Source organism: Callithrix jacchus, chromosome 12 (assembly GCF_049354715.1).
Source record: "Callithrix jacchus isolate 240 chromosome 12, calJac240_pri, whole genome shotgun sequence".
NCBI classification, from domain to species: domain Eukaryota; kingdom Metazoa; phylum Chordata; class Mammalia; order Primates; family Cebidae; genus Callithrix; species Callithrix jacchus.
Window position 1 is genome coordinate 57,081,145 of NC_133513.1, and position 23,804 is coordinate 57,104,948.

At 37.4% G+C, this 23,804-nt stretch overlaps 1 protein-coding gene across 6 annotated transcripts in view; it reads left to right on the forward strand.

Moving 5' to 3' along the window:
* The window catches only part of P4HA1 (prolyl 4-hydroxylase subunit alpha 1), a 98,532-nt gene that overhangs the window by 39,542 nt on the left and 35,186 nt on the right, over positions 1-23,804 (forward strand). For 3 of the 6 annotated variants that reach the window (XM_054242325.2, XM_009009739.5, XM_009009738.4), the window contains 4 exons: positions 6,867-7,106; positions 9,265-9,461; positions 15,004-15,180; positions 17,063-17,133. In XM_054242325.2, coding sequence (XP_054098300.1) covers positions 6,867-7,106; positions 9,265-9,461; positions 15,004-15,180; positions 17,063-17,133 — 685 coding nt within the window. Of the gene's footprint in view, positions 1-6,866; positions 7,107-9,264; positions 9,462-15,003; positions 15,181-17,062; positions 17,134-18,143; positions 18,215-23,804 lie in introns of all 6 variants that reach the window. The other 3 variants (XM_078345603.1, XM_035268022.3, XM_002756245.7) reach the window with 1 other exon arrangement.

Here is a 23,804-nt window from a genome sequence, read left to right on the forward strand (position 1 = left end):
TGGAGTTGACTGTTTTGGTGATTAACGTGTTCCTTTAATGCTTATGTTTCCTACAAGCTGGTTAGAGCTTGAGGCTCAATTAGATTCAAGTAAAGTTTTAAAATTAACTCCATAGGTGGCGCTATGAACTTTCTGTTGAACTATGCGAACCAACACCTAATGTCTTGTCACACTTTTTATGATACTGATTGATGAGTGGGGTTCCAGTGGTGAGAGCCTGATCACTCCATGTAAAGTTCTCCTTAAGTTTTGTCTAATGGTTTTGGCAGCCTTTGATGATCATTGCCTACAACCACTATTTCGCTAGGGGTTACAAAATGGTGATTTGTTTTCATTCCATTATTCCTTTTACTTTTTTTAACTGGAATTCTATAAATAGGAGTGGTCCATCATCAACTGTTTGGTTGCCCAGAACTATATACAGAAAGGTAAATAAGTCTATAATTAGTCTTATCAATTTTCAGAGAATGAGTAACTAGTTTTAGTAGTGATCAGTAATTTTCATGACATATCATGAACTCATAGTTTCGCTCTTGTTGCCCAGGCTGGAGTGCAATGGTACAATCTCGGCTCACTGCAACCTCCCCCTCCCATGTTCAAGCAATTCTCCTACCTCAGCCTCCTGAGTAGGTGGGATTACAGACATGCACCGCCATGCCCAGCTAATTTTGTATTTTTAGTAGAGACTGTTTCTCCATGTTGGTCATGCTAGTCTTGAACTCCTGACCTCAGGTTAGCCACCATGCCCAGCCGCATTTTTTTTTTTTTTTTTTTTTTTTTTTTTTTTTTTTGTATTTCAGTCTATTCATTATTTCTTTGATCTCAGGTTATCCCATTTTAGCCCAGTGGGAGCATCTTTAGATTGACTTGTTTGTTTTTTTGAATTGACTGTTATTATTCTTTGATAGAGAGGAAACCTCCTTGCTTTCTGGCACATTTTTTTTTCCCGGGTTTCTCTTACACTCCAGAGTAGGAACTAGGCATTTCTTTAATAAACCTTGGTCCTTCCCTCCCCCCTCCCCCACCAACTTAAGAAATAGGTTCTTGCCATGTTGCCCAGGCTGGAGTGCAGTGGCTATTCACAGATGTGATCGTGGTACACTACAGCCTGGAACTCCTGGGCTCAAGTGATCATCCTGCTTCAGCCTCCTGAGTATCTGGGTCTACAGGTGTGCCCTCTTGTGTCTGGCAAGGCTTAAATGTCAGGGATGACATTTAAGTAGCAGAGTCTAGCTAGGTTCTAGGGGTGTTTATTGCCATCAAATTTGTCGTAAACAGAGACAGGAAATATGTAAGTTCATATTGTTAATTTCAATTCAAATTGAAAATCACAGGGTTATATCTCTTTTTTCTTGTTTTGAAAATTTGATTCCTAAAGATATTAACATGATTATTCTTCATACTATCAACTCATGCTATTTTATTCTTACTATTAATAACATTAAGACTACTGGCGGGTACAGTAGCTCATGCCTGTTATCCCAGCGCTTTGAGAGGCCGAGGCAGGCGGAGCACCTGACATCGGGAGTTTAAGACCAGCCTGACCAAACATGGAGAAACCCTGTGTCTACTAAAAATACAAAAAAAAGTTAGCCAGGTATGGTGGCTAACTCAGCTACTTAGGAGGCTGAGGCAAGAGAACTGCGTGAACCTGGGAGGTAGAGGTTGTGGTGAGTCGAGATCGTGCCATTGCACTCCAGCCTGGGCAACAAGAGCAAAACTCCATCTCAAAAAAAAAAAAGACTGCTGAATACAGTTTGATAGTTTCGTACTTTATATCCTTAAAATATATCACTCTAGATATGATCAGTCAAAATCTTGTTTTAAAGACATCTGAAAGTAATTCATTTCTCTTTGTGGGTATGCCCTCAACATGTTATACAGTTGGATTCATTTATTTCAATATTTTTCCTCAGTTTTTAGGGATTGTCCTTGTTTTTTCTTCTGATTCATTGTTTTCATTTGTTTGTTTTAAAAACATTGTCTTTCTCTATTGCCCAGGCTGGACTGTAGTGGCATGATCATAGCTCAGTGCAGCCTTGAACTCCTGGGCTCAAGGGATCCTCCTGCCACAGCCTCCTAAATAACTAGGCCTATAGGCATGCATGTACCACCATACCTCATTTTTTTTTTTTTTTAAATAAAGACATTGTCTCATTATTTTGCTCAGGCTTGTCTTGAGCTCCCTGGCTCAAGAGATCTTCCTGCCTTGGCCTCCCAAAGTGCCAAAATTTTAGACTCTAGCCACCATGCCCAGCCAATTTGTTGTTGTATTTTTTTTTTTTTTTTTTTTTTTGGAGACAGAGTTCGCACTTGTTACCCAGGCTGGAGTGCAATGGCGCGATCTTGGCTCACCACAACCTCGGCCTCCTGGGTTCAGGCAATTCTCCTACCTCAGCCTCCTGTGTAGCTGGGGTTATAGGCATGTGCCACCATGCCCAGCTAATTTTTTTGTATTTTTAGTAGAGACGGGGTTTCACCATGTTGACCAGGATGGTCTCGATCTCTCGACCTCATGATCCACCTGCCTTGGCCTCCCTCCCAAAGTGCTGGGATTAGAGCTTGAGCCACCGCACCCGGTCCTATTTGTTTGTTTCTTAATAATCATCTAAAGATTGCCACCCTGCTGGAGTATATCCCATGACCATCCCCTTTATTTTTTCCCTTAGTTTCACCCCTGTCAATGTTGTCTTTATTCAACTTTTATTTATTTATTTATTTAGAGATGGAGTCTCACCATGACCATCCCCTTTATTTTTTCCTTTAGTTACACCCCTGTCAGTGTTGTCTTTATTCAACTTTATTTATTTAGAGATGAGGTCTCACCCTGTTGCACAGGCTGAAGTGCAGTGGTGCAATCTCAGCTCACTGCAACCTCCGCCTCCTGGGTTCAAGTGATTCTCGTGCCTCAGCCTCCCCCAATAGTTGGAATTACAGGCCTGCACTACCATGTTTGGCTAATTTTTTGTATTTTTAGTAAAGACAGGGTTTTGCCATGTTGCCCAACCTGGTTTTGAAGTCCTGAGCTCAAGCAATCTGCCTGCCTTGGCCTCCCAAAGTGCTCAGATTACGGGTGTGAGCCACTGTGCCAGTCCCTTTTCTTTAATTTAGATTGGCATTTATGTATACCATTTTCATTGTTCATCGTTCGCTATTGTACCTCAGACTTTCCTTTGGGAATTTTCCTCCTTGAAACACATTCTTAAGAAGCCTGTAAATGTGCTTTGTTTGGCTTGGAATGGAATTCTTTGTGTTTCCTGAATCTGAACGTTTATGCATTTTAATTTTGGAAATTTTTCTACCATTCTCTCTTTAAATACTATCTTATCTATATTCTTTCTGTTCTCTTCTTCTGGAATACCAAGTAGAGATAATTAGACTTTAGTTTTTTTGCCTTTGTGTTTTAACTAGCATTTCATGTTTATATCTCTCTCTGCTGCATTCTGGGTAGTTTATGCCATGATAACTTATTTACCTCTGTCTTCCAGATTTATTATTTTCTTTTTAGCCGTGTTTAATCTACATTTTAATAAGTCTAATGAGTTTTGAACTGTTATTGATTATATTTATGATTTTTAGAAGGTCTTTTGTTTTCCCCATTCCAATATGCCTGGTCTTTGTTAGAGTGTTCTTTTTTCTTTTAGATGGAATTTCACTCTTGTTGCCCAGGCTGGAATGCAGTGGCACAATCTTGGCTCACTGCAACCTCTGCTTCCGGGTTCAAGCAATTCTCCTGCCTCAGCCTTCTGAGTAACTGGGATTACAGGTGTCTGCCACCATGCTTGGCTAATTTAGTAGAGATGGGGTTTCCACCAGGCTGGTGTCAAACTCCCGATCTCAAGTGATCAGTCCTTCTCAGCCTCCCAGAGTACTGGGATTATAGGCATGAGCCACCACATCTGGCCTAGGGTATTTTATTTGTTCATATTTTCTGTTTTTAAATGTCTTATAATTTTCTCTATGGCACTGAAATTATCTTTTTCTTTTTTTTCTTTTCTTTTTTTTTGAGACGGAGTTTCGCTCTTGTTACCCAGGTTGGAGTGCAATGGTGCGATCTCGGCTCCCCGCAGCTTCTGCCTCCTGGGTTCAGGCAATTCTCTTGCCTCAGCCTCCCAAGTAGATGGGCCTACAGGCACGTGCCACCATGCCCAGCTAATTTTTTGTATTTTTAGTAGAGACGGGATTTCACCATGTTGACCAGGAGGGTCTCGATCTCTTGACCTTCTGATCCACCTGCCTTGGCTTTCCAAAGTGCTGGGATTACAGGTGTGAGCCACCGCGCCTGGCCCGAAATTATCTTTCTTAATGAAAAATACTGTTCCATTACATTGGTATATCTGCCTGTATGTTTCCTTATTTCCTTGTTTTCAGCTTATTACAGTTTTTAGCTATAATATAGTTCAGCCACAAAAATCTTTTATACAGGAAGATCCCCAACCCCTAGTACTAAATCTCAATGAAATAATTTAAAATAGTAGTATTGAGTCATAGAGTTTAAATTACTCTTTTCTCATATTGCTGAATTTTTTAAAAGCAAAGTTACCAGTTTACATTGCTACTTCCTCCCACTATTAGGTTTAGCCATTTAATGGTATAACAACAGGAGCGCAAACTTCTGGAGTTGTATTGAACAGATTCCATTTCTTGCTTTTAAACATGTGACCTTGGACAAGTTAGTTAACCTCTATTTTAGTTCCTCATCTGTAATAGGATGGCTTTAAGGATTACATAAGTGGCAAATACTTGGCAGATAGTAAGACTTCAATAAATCTAGGCCGTTATTTTAAGATATTTTTATTTGTGGTAGTTTTAATTTTTTATTTCTTCAGTGATGAATGAGACTGAGAATTTTCCTTCCTTTTTTTCTTTTTTGAGATGGAGTCTTGCTCTGTTGCCGGGTAGAGTGCAGTGGCACGATCTCGGCTTACTGCAACTTCCACCTCCTGGGTTCAAGCAGTTCTCCTGTCTCAGCCTCCCGAGTAGAGTAGCTGGACTGTTTGGGCCACTACACCCAGATAATTTTTTTTTTTTTGAGACTGAGCCTTGCTCTATGGCCCAGGCTGGAGTACAGTAGTATAATCTCAGCTCACTGCAACCTCTGCCTCCCAGGTTCAAGTGATTCCCGAGCCTCAGCCTCCCAAGCAGCTGGGATTATAGGTGTGTACCACCATGACCGGCTAATTTCTGTATTTTTAGTGGAGATGGGGTGTGGTGGCTGACACCTGTAATCCTAGCACTTTGGGAGGCCGAGGCAGATGAATCACGTGAGGTCAGTTCAAGACTAGCCTGGCCAACAGGGTGAAACCCTGTCTCTACTAAAATATGGAAATTAGCTGGCGTGGTGGCACACGCCTGTCATCCCAGCTTACTCAGGAGGCTGAGGCAGGAAAATCACTTGAACCTGGGAGATGGAGATTGCAGTGAGCTGAGATTGAGCCACTGCACTCCAGCCTGGATGAAGAGTGAGACTCTTTCTCAATAAATAACTCTTAACAAATCAATTATAACAAGGCAAATAACCAAAACTTTTTTTTTTGAAAACAGAGTCTTGCTCTGTTGCCCCAGCTGGCAAGCAGTGGTGCAGTCATAGCTCATTGTAACCTTGAACCCTTGGGCTTAAGCAGTCTTGCTGCCTTAGCCTCCCAACTAGCCAGGACTATAGGCATGCACCACAATGCTTGGCTAATTTCTAAAAAATTTTTTTGTTAGATATGAGGGTGTCATTACATTGCCCAGGTTTGTTTCAAACTCCTGGCCTTGATCAGTCCTCCTGCCTTGGCCTCCCAAACGCTGGGATTACAGGTGTGAAACCACCATGCCTAGTCACCAAATTTTTTAAATGGGCAAAAGCTTTGAAAAGATATTTTTTCCAAAGAAGATACACAAATGGAAATAAGCACATGAAAAGAAGCCCAACGTCATTAGTCACTAGGAAAATGCAAATCAAAACCACAATGAAATGCCACTTCATACTCACCAGAATGTCTACAATAAAAAAGGACAATAACAACTATTGGCAGGGATGTGGAGAAATTGGAATTTCATACCTTGTTGGTGGGAATGTAAAATGTTACAACCACTTTGGAAAACAGTTTGGCAGTTCCTCAAAACATGAAGCATAGAGTTGCTTAAAGACCCATCAGTTCCACTAATACTCAAGAAATGAAAACATGTTTACATAGAAACTTACACACAAATGTTGATAGTAGCATTATGTCCAGAATAAGCAAATGTGTAGAGACAGAAAGTAGATTAGTGGTTGTCTAGGGCTGGGGAAGGGTGGGGAAGGTAATGGGTAGTGACTTAATGGTTACAAGGTTTCTTTTTGGAGTGATGAAAATGTTCTAAAATTAGATTGTGGTGATGGTTGCATGACTCTGTCAGGCAATATACTAAGAACTATTGTAATCTTTAAATTAGTGAATTTATGGTATTTAAATTACATATTAATCCTGTTTAAAAGAACGAATCCGGTTGACATGTTGACCTCTCCTCCTGTACATTCATCTCTTGCCCAGATGGTTGGTTAGCAGTGAGATAGATATATTTCATATGGTAATTCCTACTGTTAGAAAACAGTATATTTCAACTTAATGGATGTTTCATTTTGGTATGATGGCTGATAATTTAAGTCTTGTGTTCTCTAGGTTCCACGTCCCCTGTTACCAGCTTTGTGATTCTTGTTAGGCTACATTACATTATATAGATTGTTCCTTTTTTTATAAAATTAGGGTAATTTTTGCTTATCCAGAGGATTATTGTGAGCTTCAAATAAAAGTGAGATAGCACTTTGAAAGCTGTGTAGTCCTAAATAAATATACAGTAGTGTTAAGATTCCTAAAGTTCTCCGTATTTTCTTTTCATAGGAGTGAAACACAAATCTTTTCTAACAGCTGAGGACTGCTTTGAGTTGGGCAAAGTGGCCTATACAGAGGCAGATTATTACCATACAGAACTGTGGATGGAACAAGCGCTAAGGCAACTGGATGAAGGCGAGGTTTCTACCATAGATAAAGTCTCTGTTCTAGATTATTTGAGCTATGCAGTGTATCAGCAGGGAGACCTGGATAAGGCACTTTTGCTCACAAAGAAACTTCTTGAACTAGGTATGTTATCTGGGCCTAATTTAAGGTTATAGTTCTATTGGGGGATACATATTCTCTATCTTTCTGTCTCTCCCCATTTAAATACTTCTGGTATTTTTTTTTTTATCTGTTAGAAGTCAGGAGCGAGCTATTTTTTAAACATATAAGGAGTCTTATATGTTTAACAAATGTAAACATACATTATCCTCTTCCTGTTTATTCTCAAAGTAAATGATGACTGATTTTTCTCACCTAATAGTGCTTATAACAGTGGTTGTATTTCTCTGCTCTGTATTCTCCAGGAATGTCAAAATTGAAGCTAACCTAACTAAGTTAAAAATGTTTGTTTGCCATGTTGCCATTTTAAATGTTAATCAGTTTCCTTTGAAGGGTGTTATGTTTTATTGCATTTCATATTTTAAAATAAAGTGATTTAAAATAGATGGGCTAAAAATATATTAGATTATCATATTAAATGTTAGAAAAATATATCTTATGAGAATTTTATCAATAGTACTTTGAACAGAGATGAAGTGTTTTTTCAAGTATGGTCCAAGAACCACGTGCATCAGAATTACTTGGATACTTGTTCGAAATGAAAATTCTTGATCTCTACCCAAGACCTATTAAATTGTAATCTCTGGAGATGGAGTCCAGAATTTGTATGATTGTAAGTTTAGGTGGCCTTTGGTATATAATGAAGCTTTAAAACTTTAAAAATTATTTTTATGAAATAGGAAAATATGTGTATGTTAGAAGAATCAAACAGCTCAAAAGGATTGATCTGCTGAAAATGAACTTTTGGTAATTGGGTTATTTTTTAGGGGGGTGATAATAAATTAAGATATTAGTTCAAGTAATCTTTTTTCCTTTCAGTATTTTTCAGTGATATTTCCTCTTAGTTTAAAATGTACTTTGTACTCATTATAGAACATTTATTAAGACAGAAAAAGATAGTCATCCATAAGCCAGTCATTCAAAGATACCTGCACATTTGTTTTCTTCTAGAGTATAATCCCCTTCCCTGCACACGTTTTCCCCTTGTTTTACAAAAAGGTTAATATTGGATATTGTAACATATATTATGAGCAGTTTCTGAAGGACAAGAAATATTTTTGCAGTCTAGGGCTATGTATCCTAAACAGTTACTGTCACAAGTGAAGTCTCTATATACTGTTCTGCCTTTTTATTTTTATGTGTGTGTGATTCTTTAGTTGTCCTGTTTTTTTTTTTTTTTTTGCCTCTCAGATGGACAGTTTAGTCTCTTTTTTTCCTACTTAAAGGTAATTCAAAATTATGACTAGCAATTCTGAGGCAGTTAGTGGATTCTCGCTTGTTCGAAAATTGTATCTTTTGTTTCCCTTTTCCTTCATACTTAGAAATTTGGGACTGCAATTCACTCAGCCCTTAGAAGTAGGCTACATTTATAATGTATCTGTGATAAAGGTTGCTTTTGAACTGCGTATCCCCGTCATCCTCATGTGATTATTTTTGTCTTGGAAAAATCTTTTTCATTGCTTAAAATAAGTAGGATGAGTGAGATTTTAAAATTCATTTGACATCAAATTGAACTTAGTTCCTTTAGCTGAGTGGTAAATTCTCAAAATAGAAGCGCTACTTGCTACCTTTAAATAAATGACTGTTTCTGTCTCCAGAACTGGTTTTTTTTTTTTTTTTTTGAGACGAAGTTTTTCTTTTGTTGCCCAGGCTGACATGATTGTGACTCACTGCAACCTCCGCCTCCCAGGTTTCAGGGATTCTCCTGCCTCAGCCTCCCCAGTAGCTGGGACTACAGGCACCCACCACCATGCCTGGCTAATTTTGTATTTTTAGTAGAGATGGGGTTTTGCCATGTTGGTCAGGCTGATCTTGAACTCTTAGGTGATCTACCCACCTCGGCCTCCCAAAGTGTTGGGATTACAGGTATGATATCTGTAATATCGTACCTGGCTCAGAACTGTTTTTATATAGGTGACTGTATGTCCTGATTTACTTGGGGGCAGTAGTACTTATACCTATTGTTTTGGTATAATAATTTTTGTTAGTGCCTCCTTTCACTCACAAAAGCAACCTGGTTTGGAAGATAAATTATAATGTCTCCTATTTTTATATTACTGTATTCTGATCCTTGAACAAGCATGAACTTACCCGTGGACATGCTTTGTTTCTCTTCTAACAGATCCTGAACATCAGAGAGCTAATGGTAACTTAAAATATTTTGAGTATATAATGGCTAAAGAAAAAGATGTCAATAAGTCTGCTTTAGATGACCAATCTGATCAGAAAACTACACCAAAGAAAAAAGGGATTGCTGTGGATTACCTGCCAGAGAGACAGAAGTACGAAATGCTGTGCCGTGGGGAGGGTATCAAAATGGTAAAGTGGAAAAGCCATTGTGTATATGTAAATATGTGTGTATGTGTTTGTACACAGTTCTGGAGAGAATCAGTTATTTTATATTTAAGCCTATGTGATAAAAGTCAGAATGACTGCATAAAATATTACAGTATGTCAGCTTGGGCAACATAGTGAGACCCTGCTACAAAAAATCTAAAAATTAGCTGGGCATGTTGGTGTATACCGTAGTCTTAGCTGCTCAGGTGTCTGAGGTGGGAGGATCACTTGTGTCTAGGAGTTTGGGGGTACAGTGAGCTATACCACTGCATTCCAGCCTGAGCTACAGAATAAGACCCTGTCTCTAAAATTTCTTGCTTTTTTTTTTTTTTTTTTTTTGAGACAGAGTCTTGCTCTTTCTCCAGGCTGGAGTGCAGTGGTGCAATCTCAGCTCACTGCAACCTATGCCTCCCAGGTTCAAGTGATTCTCCCCCCTCAGCCTCCTGAGTACCTGGGATTATAGGCACACACCACTGCACCCAGCTAATTTTTGTATTTCTAGTAGAGATGGGGTTTCACCAATTGGCCAGGATGGTCTCAATCTCTTGACCTTGCAATCCGCCTGCCTTCGGCCTCCCAAAGTGCTGGGATTACAGGCGTGAGCCACTGTGCCTGACCTAAAAATCTTTTAAAAAAAAATTACAGTATGCCATGTTATCTATCTCTGGGTGCCACATTTAATATATTCCAATTATTAGTAAAATTGCTTTAAAATAAAGCTTGCAAATCATATACTATTACATGTTTGTGGTAATATTACCTTCCAGGGTAAAGGATCAACTACGTTTAAAGGAAGTCAGTTTTTCTTTTTTCTTTTCTTTTCTTTTCTTTCTTTCTTTATTTTTTGAGATGGAGTTTTGCTCTTGTTACCCAGGCTGGAGTGCAATGGCACGATCTTGGCTCACCACATCCTCCGCCTCCTGGGTTCAAGCAATTCTCCTGCCTCAGTCTCCTGAGTAGCTGGGACTACAGGCACGTGCCACCATGCTCAGCTGATTTTTGTATTTTTAGTAGAGACAGGGTTTTACCTTGTTGATCATGAGGTCTCCATCTCTTGACCTCGTGATCTACCCGCCTTGGCCTCCCAAAGTGCTGGGATTGTAGGTGTGAGCCACCGTGCCCGGCCTAGTTTTTCTTTTATTTAATGCAAGAGCGTTCTCAACAGTAATTTTTTTTGAGACAGAAACCCACCCTGTCATCCAGGCTGGAGTGCAGTGGCACCATCTCGTTACACTGCAACTTCTGCCTCCCGGGTTCAAGCAGTTCTTGTGCCTCAGCCTCCCAAGTAGCTGAGACTACAGGCATTCACCAACATGCTTGGCTAATTTTTTGTACTTTTAGTAAAGATGGGGTTTCGTCATGTTGGCCAGGCTGGTCTCATTCCTGACCTCAGGTGATCCGCCCACCTCAGCCTCCCAAAGGTGGGAGGTGGGATTGCAGGCATGAACCACCACACCTAGTGGTTCAGCAGTCTTAATTAGAGATAATAGCACTACTCTAACCCATCTTAAGAGATACAACAGATTCATCTATACAGTAATCCCTTGTAGTTTTGTTCCTACTCTTGACAAGATTGCTTAGTGAAATGCTTTAGTCTATTTAATACTCAAAAGGCAGAAAGTTTTTAACAGATTTTGTCTTTAATATTTCTTTAAAATATGTCTATAAATATTTTTTATTATATATTTATATTTAAGTATTTGTAATTCAGAATTCCAGTTCTATAGATGTTAAGTAGATATTAGGCCAAAAGTGAAAAAGAACAAAGTCTGGGGAACATTTGTTAAACAAAGTTGAATACTGGTTTTTGTTTAGCCTCAAGAGGTCTCATAATCTTTTTATGATAATGTGCATTATGATATACATTGTTTCTCAATATTAATTGATCATGGAACCTTTTGAAAGGAATATCATGTGGTTTTAGCTTTCAGTTGAACGCAGGCATGCATCCAAAGAATTTGTGAATTTTTGGAGTAAGTACTTCTAAGTGTAAACATTTGAAAGTGTTTAAATTTTCTTTACTACTAATAAACTCAAGCTGGGCTTTACATTTTGATATTGATGACTGTTGACAGCTTAACCACTAACAGCAAAGTATACAATACCTATGGTGACACTTACGATAGCTAGGTTCATGAAGTCCTAGGAGGACATGCTTGAGCTAATGAGTAAATACAAAACAGTGACACTGTTAGACTCATTAAACATTTTCTTTTCTGTTTCATTACTAAATATTTTAGTATGTATGTATCTTTTAAAGATACAAATTCAAAATAATTACAATATTATTATCACCTAAAAATTCACAAGTTTTGTAATACCTACCAAATAGCTAGTGTTCAAATTTTCATAGTAAGCAGAAATTTTTTTTTCTCCTTCCTACTCCCATCCTCCATCCAATGTGTTTTATTTTTATGAGTTCAATAAGGAAACAAGTGGCAGAGATGCAGTCTAAAAAGTGTATTTACAATATCAGTTCTCATTCAGAGAACTGATTTAACAAGTTTTAAAGTATCTGCACAATAAAACTCTCAGGCACACTAGGAGTGCTGTAATAAAACACCAAGTAGATCAGAATGTCCAAACTTTCTAGAGAAGAAAAGTGGAATAATTGGCTAATATTTTTAAATTGCATTCAACAGGAAATTTAAGTTTTGTGTTTTTTTCACCTTTGTACTTCTCAGAAAATAGAATTAAACCAGAACACTTCATTCTTTCAAAGCCTCTAGCTAGCCTGGCAAAGTTTTACTGTATCACTTCTTGCTTCCAATGAATATAAAGCAGAGTCCTGGTAGGCACATTTTGTATACCTGCAATAATGCAGAACTGAACAGCTCCATCTGTTCAATACGAAAACAAAAGTCCCGTAAACCTCCCCTGGTGAGTATAATACTTCAGCACTAGCACCAAAGTCTCAAATACAAAAAGCTACTAAGAACACCACTAGCAAACAAAAGTGAGCTCTCAACCAGGAGCAGTAGTTCATGCCTGCAATCCCAGCACTTTGGCAAACCATGGTGGTAGGATTAAAGTCAGGGAATCAAGGCCAGCCTGGGCAGCATAGCAAATTCACATCTCTACAAAAATTTTAAAATTAGCTGAGTGTGGTGGTGCACACCTGTAGTCCTAGCTACTTGCGAGGCTGAGGTAGGAAAATTGCTTGAGCCCAAGAGTTTGAGCTTGTGGTAGCTGTGATCATGCTACTGTACTCCAGCCTGGGTGACAGAGTGAGACTTACATAATTACAGTTTGCCCTGCTCCTGTTTACATTAAAATCACTAAGTTCACATGCTTTCAATCAGCAAGACAAAAATTAAGTGAAATGTGACTTTGGAGCTTGGCCAGAAAATAAGCAATGGAGAAACAGGCACTTCCCACAAGAATAAAAATGGCCAATAAGCATATCAAAAAGATTCAAAAGCACTAGAAACCAAAGAAATATGAAAACAATCAGATTTGTAAGCAGAAATTTGTATTGCTCTTAATAACTCAAAGAACAAAATAAAACTGTAGTTATAAAACAAGAGTCTGCTAATTTGCCAGTTTGTTAATATTAACAACACATAATACTCAACTTTTCCGAAGGTCAAAAGAACATTCTTGCTGGACATGATGGCTCACGCTTGTAATCCCAGCAGTTTGGTAGGCCAAGGTGGGCAGATCACCCGAGGTCAGGAGTTCAGGACCAGCCTGACCAACATGGTGAAACCCCATCTCTACTAAAAATACAAAAAGTTAGCTGGGCATGGTGGAGGGTGCCTATAATCTTAACTATTCGAGAGGCTGAGGCAGAAGAATTGCTTGAACCCAGGAGGCGGAGGTTGCAGTGAGCTGAGATCATGCCATTGCAATTTAGCCTGGGTGACAGAGCAAGACTCTGTCTAAAAAAAAAAAAGGAAAGAAAAGAAAATACAAAAATTAGCTGGCCGTGGTGGCACACACCTGTAAATCCTAGCTACTCGGGAGGCTGACGCATGAGAATCGCTTGAACCTGGGAGGCGGAGGTTGCAGTGAGCCAAGATTGTACCACTAAACTCTAGCCTAGGCAAAAGAGCAAGACTGTGTCTTAAAAAAACAAACAAAACACCATTCTTTTTCTCAGAATAGCTAAATTCATCTCATCATTATATAAAATACTTATTAAAAATCAAAGCCTTGGATTTGACTCTAGATAAAGGACAGGGAGAATAAACATGAATCATTCTTTGTTTTATTGTATTATAATAATTGAAATAAACTAATCGTATTCCTGCTTATGTGATATACTTATTTTTGTTTTGGTTTGTGTTTTTGAGACAGCATCTTGCTCTGTCACCCAGGCTGGAGTGTAGTGGCATGATCATGGCTCACTGCAGCTTCTACCTCCTGGGCTTAAGCAATCCTCCCATTTCAGCCCCTCAAGTAGGCGGGACTACAGGCAAGTGCCTCCATGTCCAGCTAATTTAAAAATTTTTTAGTAGAGATGAGATTTTGCTGTGTGACCTAGGCTGATCTTAAACTCCTGGGGCTCATGTGATCCTCCTACCTTAGCTTCCCAAAGTGCTGGGTTTACAGATGTGAGCCACCATGCCCGGCCTGGCATACTTGTTTAATAAAAAAGAATCAGCATCAAAATAACTTAACTTTATTAATGTAATACATAGATGATTGAAGGTTTTGTTGACTGCTCTGTTTTATATTCCTCAAAAAAAGTGTCTGGGATCTTTGTTTAATAACTTACTTTCTGCTGGCTGTAATCCCAGTACTTTGGGAGACCAAGGTGGGTGGATCCACAAGGTTAGGAGATTGAGATCATCCTGGCCAACATGGTAAACCCTCTCTCTAATGAAATTACAGAAATTAGCTGGGCATGGTGGCGGGCGCCTGTAGTTCCAGCTACTCAGGAGGCTAAGGCAGGAGAATTGCTTGAACCCAGGAGGCAGAGTTGTAGTGAGCAGAGATTGTGCCACTGCACTCCAGCCTGACGACAGAGCAAGACTCCATCTCAAAAAAACCCCAACAACCTTATTTTCTCTTTCTCAGAGCTCTATCCATTTTTGATTTTGTCCTTAAAATTTCTTTTCTTTTTTTTTTTTTTTTTGCCACAAACATTTAACTGAGATATTTAGGAAAACCTAGTGTTGTTTTTTTTCTTCTAGAAACTTTTTGTCTCTGGGTGCTTCCCGGTTACTTTGTGCCTGGGCATTTAGAGCAATGCTGGGCATTCATTTAATATTTTCATAAATATGGCATTGTTTCTTTCATATCTAAACATTTGAACTTTATTTTGATGAGAGAAAGGGTAAAAGAGACACTACCTTTCTCCTTAAGACCTTGCCTCTCTCACTTAGAAAATAATCATTAATGCTGTATTTAAAATTATAAACGTCCTGTTTGAGGCAAAATATTCACAGAGTACTACTTTTGTATAGTTTTTCAGAAATACTTTGTGTATGCAAGCATTATTGTCTCTTATCTGCATAGGAATAGATATTAAAAGTAATATTACTGTAATATATTTTCATATTTTTAACTTTATGTTTAGACCCCTCGGAGACAGAAAAAACTCTTTTGTCGCTACCATGATGGAAACCGGAATCCTAAATTTATTCTGGCACCAGCTAAACAGGAGGATGAATGGGACAAGCCTCGTATTATTCGCTTTCATGATATTATTTCTGATGCAGAAATTGAAATCGTCAAAGACCTAGCAAAACCAAGGGTAAATAATGTTTTCTTTCTTTCTCCTCAATTTACTGTACCTTTGTATGAATTTTTCTTTGTCAGAAAACAGAAAGGATAATTGATACACTAATAATGCCACAGATTTTTTTAAAGATACTGTTGTCTCAGCATAATGGAGTTACTAATGATGTTCTCTTTATGCCGGTTTTTCCATTTGTTATTAATACATCATATCCTTCAACTAGGTCTTAAGCACTGAATTAAGAAAATTATTGATGAGATTTTTATTCACCGTTAACACTGTTTCACTGTCTTCCTTATACACTTTTATATATTTTGAAGTCTTCTAATCTTAGAGGCTACTCAAAGCCCAGCTTTTTCATAATTTCTGTATTTTTATTGAAAGAATACTTTGGAAGTATTTTTTATTCCCTTTTAGGCACATTGTTACTATTATAAAAATATATAATTGGGCACAAGCATCATGTTAATTTGAAATGGTGACGTTATAGTTTTCTGACTTTAACCCACATAATTTATCTTAACAAGAAAAATAATCTGTGTAAACCCAATCTATAAGCTTAGTGTTTAGCATAAAAACTCTTATTTAGTGAGAATGTGAAAAAGACTGCCCTTTATGCTCTTGCCTTTTCCCCCATCAGCTTGTTCTTAAAACATATTTGGTCTTCTTGGTAGTAAAATACAAGCTGCCATCACTTTCATAAAGAGATTGTTGAATACATTCTAGGCATGCTTTTGCTCTGTTACCGTCCAGGAGTTGGCAGATTTTTTCCATAGAGGTCGATATTAGATATTTTTTAGGCTTTGGAGGCCATATGATCTCTCTCATGACGATTTAGGTTTGTTGTTATTGTGCAAAAGCAGCCAAAGAAAATATGTAGATGAAAGAGTGTGGCTATATTACAGTAAAATTTTATTTCCAATGATAGGCAGCAGGCTGAATTTTGTCTGTGGCCATAGTTTGTTGACCCTTGTTATATCAAAGGTTTGAATTATCTGGACATCTGTACTGCCAAATGAACTTAGAATTTTTTTTTTAAGAGTTTCACTGCTTTTCCAAATCGATGCTCTTTTTTTTTTTTTTGCCAAAGATTACGTTATAAATGCAAAAGACTGGTCCAATATTAATATGTATTATTGGTGCCATCCAAGGGAATTAATTCATTTCAGCTTAGAGATCAAGTTATATCCTGGAAATTCCTCAATTTGGATTGTTTTTGATGAATAACTAATGGCAGTAAAATTTAATGCTCTTAGAACCTCAGAATCATACTTCCATTAAAAAAAATTGGAAATTATTATTGAGGCTGTCATCTCTTTCTTATGGTTTTTAACATTTACGAGTTCTTTTCCTCTGCCTTTGTTCTCAGTCCAAGATTATTTTACTGTATATGTTAATGAATGGATACCTTGAAGGAACAAAAAAAATTGACCTTAAAATGAATTGTAAACATTAACCTTTGCAAACAGTTCCATCACACAAAAAAGTTAAAGTCAAAGGTTTTGGAATTCATCATTAAGTAGCCATTCTTCTTTTTTCACCCCCCTTTCCCCACCCTCAGATGGCCACTCATGTAAACTGTAAATTAGACTTCAAATTTTAGAAATTTCTCATTTTCTCATATCCTTTCACCACTGAAAGAAATTTAATTTCCAATCTCTTTTGTGTGTATTTCCTCCATCTATGCAAAACAAACAAAAAATTGAAAGGAAAAAAAAAAACCTAAAAAACTAACTGGCTTTCAAGGCTCAAGGCTCAGCACAAGGTGACTGGAAGTGTATGGAGTTATTTTATCTTTTTAGCCTCCTTTGTAAAAACCCCAGAATTCTGACTGGTTGGGTAAATGTGATTCATTTTTTGTCTTGTAATGCAACTATTTTGATGGTTGGCTTCACAGCTGAGGCGAGCCACCATTTCAAACCCAATAACAGGAGACTTGGAGACGGTACATTACAGAATTAGCAAAAGGTAAGAGATGCGTATGCTGCATATTTTGCCCTCTAATGAGTGTTTTGTACATCCTACAGGAATTATTCATTTAAGGGAAATAGGTCATTTTCAGTCTCCAGCTCAAGTCACCACCCCGTATATAAATAGGATAGCGCATGGATAAACTGCTTTGTGTTTCACAGGTCTTTCTCCTTCACTAGAAGTTCTGTTTTTAATCTTTAATTGGTATGTTATTTTTAGGAAATTAATATGCTTCTTATCTTTCTGCAGATCGGGTATCAAATATCCAGGAAATGGCCTGACACATGTTTTCTTTTTCCTGTTTGTTGCTAAAGGGGGAAATAAAGCAGCAGTCTCTTGAATCTGGGAGTAGTAGTCTTCACTTCTGCAGTTTTCACACATTCATAAATGCTGCAGTGATTCATATCATCCTTCATGGTGATTGTATTGGCATTTGTTTACACATCTTGTAAAATACCATTGTCATTATGTAGTAATCTGTATTCCTCCTGTTGGAGTTTTTTAAAAATTCACTGACTCAAAAGTTGGCAGTAGGTAGAAGAGAGAGTTATGCTTCTGAGCTCAGTCTTTCAGAAATTACTTGTAAACTTAGTTTCCTTTTACTTTGCCAGAGAAATTTAAAAACAGTTTTATCTTAGTGAGAGTTTTAAAAAATGAATTTAAGAAGTCTACTTTTTTTTTTCAAAATATTTAAGTTACTTAAACTTCTAGACCTGAGAAAGCTCCTGTGAAACCCAGTGCTATAAATCATTTACATACAGCTTCAAATGATTAAAAAAAAGTGAAAGGACAATAAATATACAAGAAAAATCTGTCAACTCATTTTCTCTTGATTTGGAAGTGGCCGTTCTTATTGCCACCTTTCTAAATGTTTTTGTGGATTTGAGACCATAACCCACCATCCAGACCAATCTGAACCCTTCCAATCACCTGTGGCTTGGCAAAACAAAACAACCCAAAATTGCCTGCTACTGGAGTAAGTCCTTGTCCTTTCTCTTTTTTTGTAGCTGAGCCGAGCTACAGTACATGACCCTGAGACTGGAAAATTGACCACAGCACAGTACAGAGTATCTAAGAGGTAAGGGAGTAATGGAGAGAACTTTAGTCATATTTGGACCATTTCTTTCTTGGGAATCTAATTTTCTCAAAACTCATGATATGGTTTCTAAGACCTCGGTGGTTAGGCATAGATATTTGATAAAATCTGTGCTGGAGTTTTCATGATGGACTAATAAACATGGTTATGGAGTAGTTAATAGGGGTTTTCCAAAGTAACATTAACTTATAGAATGTCTTTTGAGGCTCCCAAACTTTGATAAGTGAAATGTGTTCTCATATTGAACTAAGAGAAGTTCCCAAATTCCCTTCATTAAACAAGGCCTCATGTGGACTCTGTAGTACAGCAGGGGCTTAAAAATTTCAGGGTCACCCAATAGCTGCAGGTATTGAGCAAGTAAGTGCCTTGAATGACTATATAACACTGCCTTTGCAAATTCCTTGCTTTTAACAGTGTTTAAAGAGAATCTTACTAGGTTATTAGTTATTGATTACTAAAATAATTTTTTAAAAAGAGCTCACTGTGTAACTTAGATATCACAGAATTGAGTGACATTATTACAATAGAACTTTTCCATCTACTTGTGAAGGTTTCTCAGTTCTCATGAAAACAGAAATACCTTTGTGCTGAATTCTCTCTTATTCTAACAATTAGAATATTTATTCACAGACACAATAATTAAAAATAACTAGCATAAGCCCTATCCATCTCATTTGGAACATCTTAACATATTTCATTTTTTTATATTTCATATTGTTTAGTCATGTTATTTAGATTAACATGTGAATAATAATTATAGTAACAATCCAGAAGATATTATCTTTAACACAGCCTTTTTGTTTTAAGAAATTCATATTTTTGTTCATTGTATAAATATTTTTATTATAGAGAAGTATAATGTAATACAAGATTTTCAGGCAGCAAACCACAGTGCCATGTATGTAGCTATGCAACAATCCTGCATGTTCTTTACATGTACCCCAGAACCTAAAATGCAATAAAATATACATAAATAAATAAATAAATAAGATTTTCAGGCATAAAAAAATGTGTCGCTCTAGGACAAAGTTTCTTTGCACTATTGACATTTTGAATCAGATAATGTTATTGGGGCTGTCTTCATCTTTGTAAGATGTTTAGCAGTATCTGTGGTTCTCTAGATGCCAGTAACGCCCTTCCTCCAGTTGTGATAATCAAAAATGTCTCCAGACATTGCCAAATGTCCCTGGTAGGTAAAATCCCCACCACTACTTCTAGTGACTCCCCACTGTGAGAATCACTGTTCTAGGATAAGAATGGAATGAAAATTTAACATCAGGAAAAAAAAAAGCTGTAAAATGTCCAAGTATTAAAAAATATTCATATATTTTAAGTGGATGATGATGGATATTAAATCATTACGGTATTTAGATTCCAGTGGATACATTTTAAAAGTAATCATTTTTTAGAAATTACCAACATTTTCAGTATGACAGAATTAAATCATTCAAAACTGAATAATGTTATTTGTCAACTAAAAAATTGTGCAAAGGTGCACATAGATTTTAACAAGCATCTTAGGAGGTACTCAAAGAAATTTGAAGATTACTGCTGTTTTCAAAAAGACAAAATGATTAGGCTGGACTGAATGCATTGATTCAGCATTTCCTTTTTCTTTTTTGGGCAGAACCTTATGCCTTTCATTTATTAACCTTAAACATTACCATGCGTATGTCTTGGTTTCTTGTCTCTACCATATAACACTACCTGCCATTTTGCCCCAGTAAGTGTTAAGAGAGAAAAAGTTTTTTTCTTGCCTATCACTAGCTTCATGACTGACACCCCTATACCAAAAGACAGATTAACAAGAGAAAGGCATACAAGTGTATTTAATATAAAATTTATATGACAAGGACCCTTTAGAAATGAAGACCCGAGCCTGGGCAACATGGTAAAACCCTGTCTCTACAAAAAATACAAAAAAAATTAGCCAGGCGTGGTAGCATGCACCTGTAGTTCCCGTTACTTGGGAGGCTGAGGTGGGAGGATCAACTGAACCTGAGGAGTTTGAGGCTACAGTGAGCCATGAGCACACCATTGCACTCCAGCCTGGGTGACAGAGTAAGACCCTGTCTCAAAAAATAAAAAAAGAAATAGAAAAAAAGAGAACCCAAAGAAACAGGGAAACCTGTGTATTTTTATGCTAGGTTTGATGAATGAATAGTCATGCAGAAATATGACTGAACTAAGGGGATATGATCTAATGATAATAAACTGGGAGGAATTTAGCAAATCCTCTTTGTTTAGATACTTCTTGGTATTTCTGTGTCTCAGGATAGGATGTTTCTTTGTTCCAAGCAGAGGATATACTTCTGGATTGAAAGTCTTATACTACTTTAGAGGAAGGTTAGAGAATTATTTTATGGCCTGCTTAAGGGGAAAAGAGTGGGAGAAGGTCAAAGAGAGCTTCCTACTTTGGCTGAAATGCTATGGTGCCATGTTTTGGGGTTGATTGTCCTGAACCCCATTAGAAGACATGAAGAAAATTTAAATTTGCTATAATATGATTTTCATTTTAATCACAGGAGCAATTATCATTAAGGAATGCTAATAGGGTTTGCAGAAACTCATTTGTATACATATGTTTGAGATATGATTTACCATGCTTCTGAACATTGTAATTAACCTGATTTTTAAGTTGAGCTAATTTTCTATTCTATTACAGAACCTAATTCATATTTACAAAAATGAACCCCTTTTTTTAAAAAAAAAAACTTAAACTTGTAGGTTTTATCAGATTATTGCATGGTTTTAATCTTTAGATTTGCATGCTTCTATGAAGCATATAAAACAAAATTTCATGAATTCAGTGTTTTGGAAGACTGTGTCTTAGAAATTTTCTATGTATACAATGGACCTTTTGAAGAGATATCCAGCCTACAGTCAATGGACTGTTGCCAATAAGTCAAAATAAATTACTGTTGTAAGGTGATCTGTAAGCTTTTTTTTTTTTTAAAAAAACTAAATATTTCTAAACATTTCAAACTTATTAAATATTCTAGTTTTGTACCTCTTTAGAAGCAGTTTTACTGGATTTTTGAGAAAGGTACAACCACAGTTACATACTATAAATGACAGCAGAAGGTATTTAGCTAGTAGCATTAGAAGGCCAGGCATGGTGATTCATGCCTGTAATACCAGCATTTTGGGAGGCTGCAGTGAGAGGGTGACTTGAGCTTGAGACTAGCCTGAGCAGTATAGCTAGACCTTGTCTCTATTTACAAAAAAATGAAAAAGAAAAAAATTAACTGAGACTGGTGGTGCATGTCTGTAGTCCCAGCTACTAAGGAGGCTTTGGTGGGAGGTCACTTGAGCCTAGGAAGCAGAGATTGCAGTGAGCTCAGATTGCACCACTGCACTCAAGCCTGGGTGACAGAGTAAAACTCTGTCTCAAAAAAAGAAGAAAGAGAGAGAAGGAAGGCATCTCAGTTGCCAAATGGAAGAAAATTTGTATTCTGGTGTCAGTTAATTTAATCCTTTGGAGTCTGGGAACATCTGCATTTTGAGATTTAGAAAGGAATTTCAAATATCTGTATTTTGAGAAATGTCTAAGTAATGATATCACCTTTAGTGGATGTAATAATTTGTTCCAACATTTCAGCAAATAGAATTTTCTTTGGCAACTTCTTTACTGTTTAAAAAACATAAAAAAGGCTTTTTTTTTTTTTTTTTTTTTAAGAGGCAGGGTCTCATTCTGTCATCTAGGCCTAAGTCCAGTGGCATGATCATAGCTCACTGCAGCCTCCAATTCCTAGGCAGAAGTGAACTTCCCACCTCAGCCTCCTGAGTAGGTAGGAATACGGGTGCACACTACCATGCTTGAATAATTTTTAAATTTTTTTATAGAGACAGGGTTTCCCTGTATTGCCTAGGCTGGTCTCAAACTCCTAGGCTCAAGTGATCCTCCCATGTCAGCCTCCCAGAGTGTTGGTATTGCAGGCATGAGCCATTACATCTGGCCAAAAAAGGCTTTATTTATGTTACTGACCATCTGTCAACTTTTGGCAAGTCATCTCTGTCTTTTCCAGTATTGAAAAACAAATAAAAACCCTAAGAATTTACTACCGTTTGTAAATGGAAAAGCTAATAATTTTGGCTAGATCAAAGAAATGGAATTTGAAGTTTTTGAAATGTAAACATTCAGTTTTGTGTTCTGAAAAGAGTTAAGTGAACTCATAAAGTCTGGTTAAAGTAATGTAAATAAATAACCTATGCAAATAAACAATACTCTGTTTAGAGTGGTAGAAAAGCTTTTTTTGATCCTAGTGGGAAAGTTATTTTCATCTTTTTACTCTGAAGTAATGATTTCCTACAATATGGTATTTATGATCTCATAAATGTAAACATATTTGTGTGTGTGTGTGTGTATTTATTTATTTTTGGAGACAGGGTCTCACTCTGTTGCCTAGGCTGGAGTGCAGTGGCACAATCATGGCTCACTACAGCTTCCACCTCCCAGGCTCAAGCAATTTTCCCACCTAACCTCCCAAATAGCTGGGATTACAGGTGTACACAACCATACCCAGCTAATTTTTGTAGAGACGAAGTTTTGTTTTGCTGCCAAGCTGATCTTGAACTCCTGGGCTCAAGTGATCCTCTCACCTTGGCCTCCCAAAGTGCCGGGATTACAGGCATGAGTCACCATGCCTGGCCTTAAATATATCATACATATGATAGTTATGCTTAAGATTTTGTTTACCCTTGTTACTAAGGAGCAAATTAGTGTTGAAGTATAATAATATTTTAATAATCTATAAACAAATATAAAGATGTTTCAGTGATTCAGTTTTTTTAATGGCATACTTTTAACAGCACTGCCCTCTAATGGGTTGAACAGTGGTTCTCAGACTGAGGTAATTGAAATGGGTGGATGTATAGTTATTGTGTAATTATCCCACTAAGAAGCAAAGGGACTGGATAAATTCCCAGTCTAAATTATTAACCTTTGTTAACCCTCAGGCACCTACACAAGAATTACTGGAAATTTTGCCCTCTGTAACTGGCACTTTGGGGTGTGAATTATCTTTTGCCTTTGTTTTTTTTTTTTTTGAGACAAAGTTTCGCTCTTTTTACCCAGGCTAGAGTGCAATGGCACGATCTCGGCTCACCACAACCTCTGCCTCCTGGGTTCAAGCAATTCTCCTGCCTCAGCCTCCCGAGTAGCTGGGACTACAGGAACGCGCCACCATGCCCCGCTAATTTTTGTATTTTTAGTAGAGACGGGGTTTCACCATGTTGACCAGGATGGTCTCGATCTCTTGACTTCATGATCCACCGGCCTCGGCCTCCCAAAGTGCTGGGATTATAGGCGTGAGCCACCGCGCCCAGCCTACGTTTTGCCTTTGTAAAGAAAAAAATATAATATAGTGGTTTTAGATTAGCTAATTGTAGAATATTAATTTTTATATCTGTGTTGGGTTAGAAGAAGAAAGTAGTGATCACGTTCAAATTATATTACTGACATTTTTCTTTGGAGGTTTTGTAGCAATCTCCAAAACCTCCAAAATGGTGTTGTCCACTTCACTGGCCTTCCTTACTTACTTATTAGAAGTCTAGTCTTGTACTATGAGAA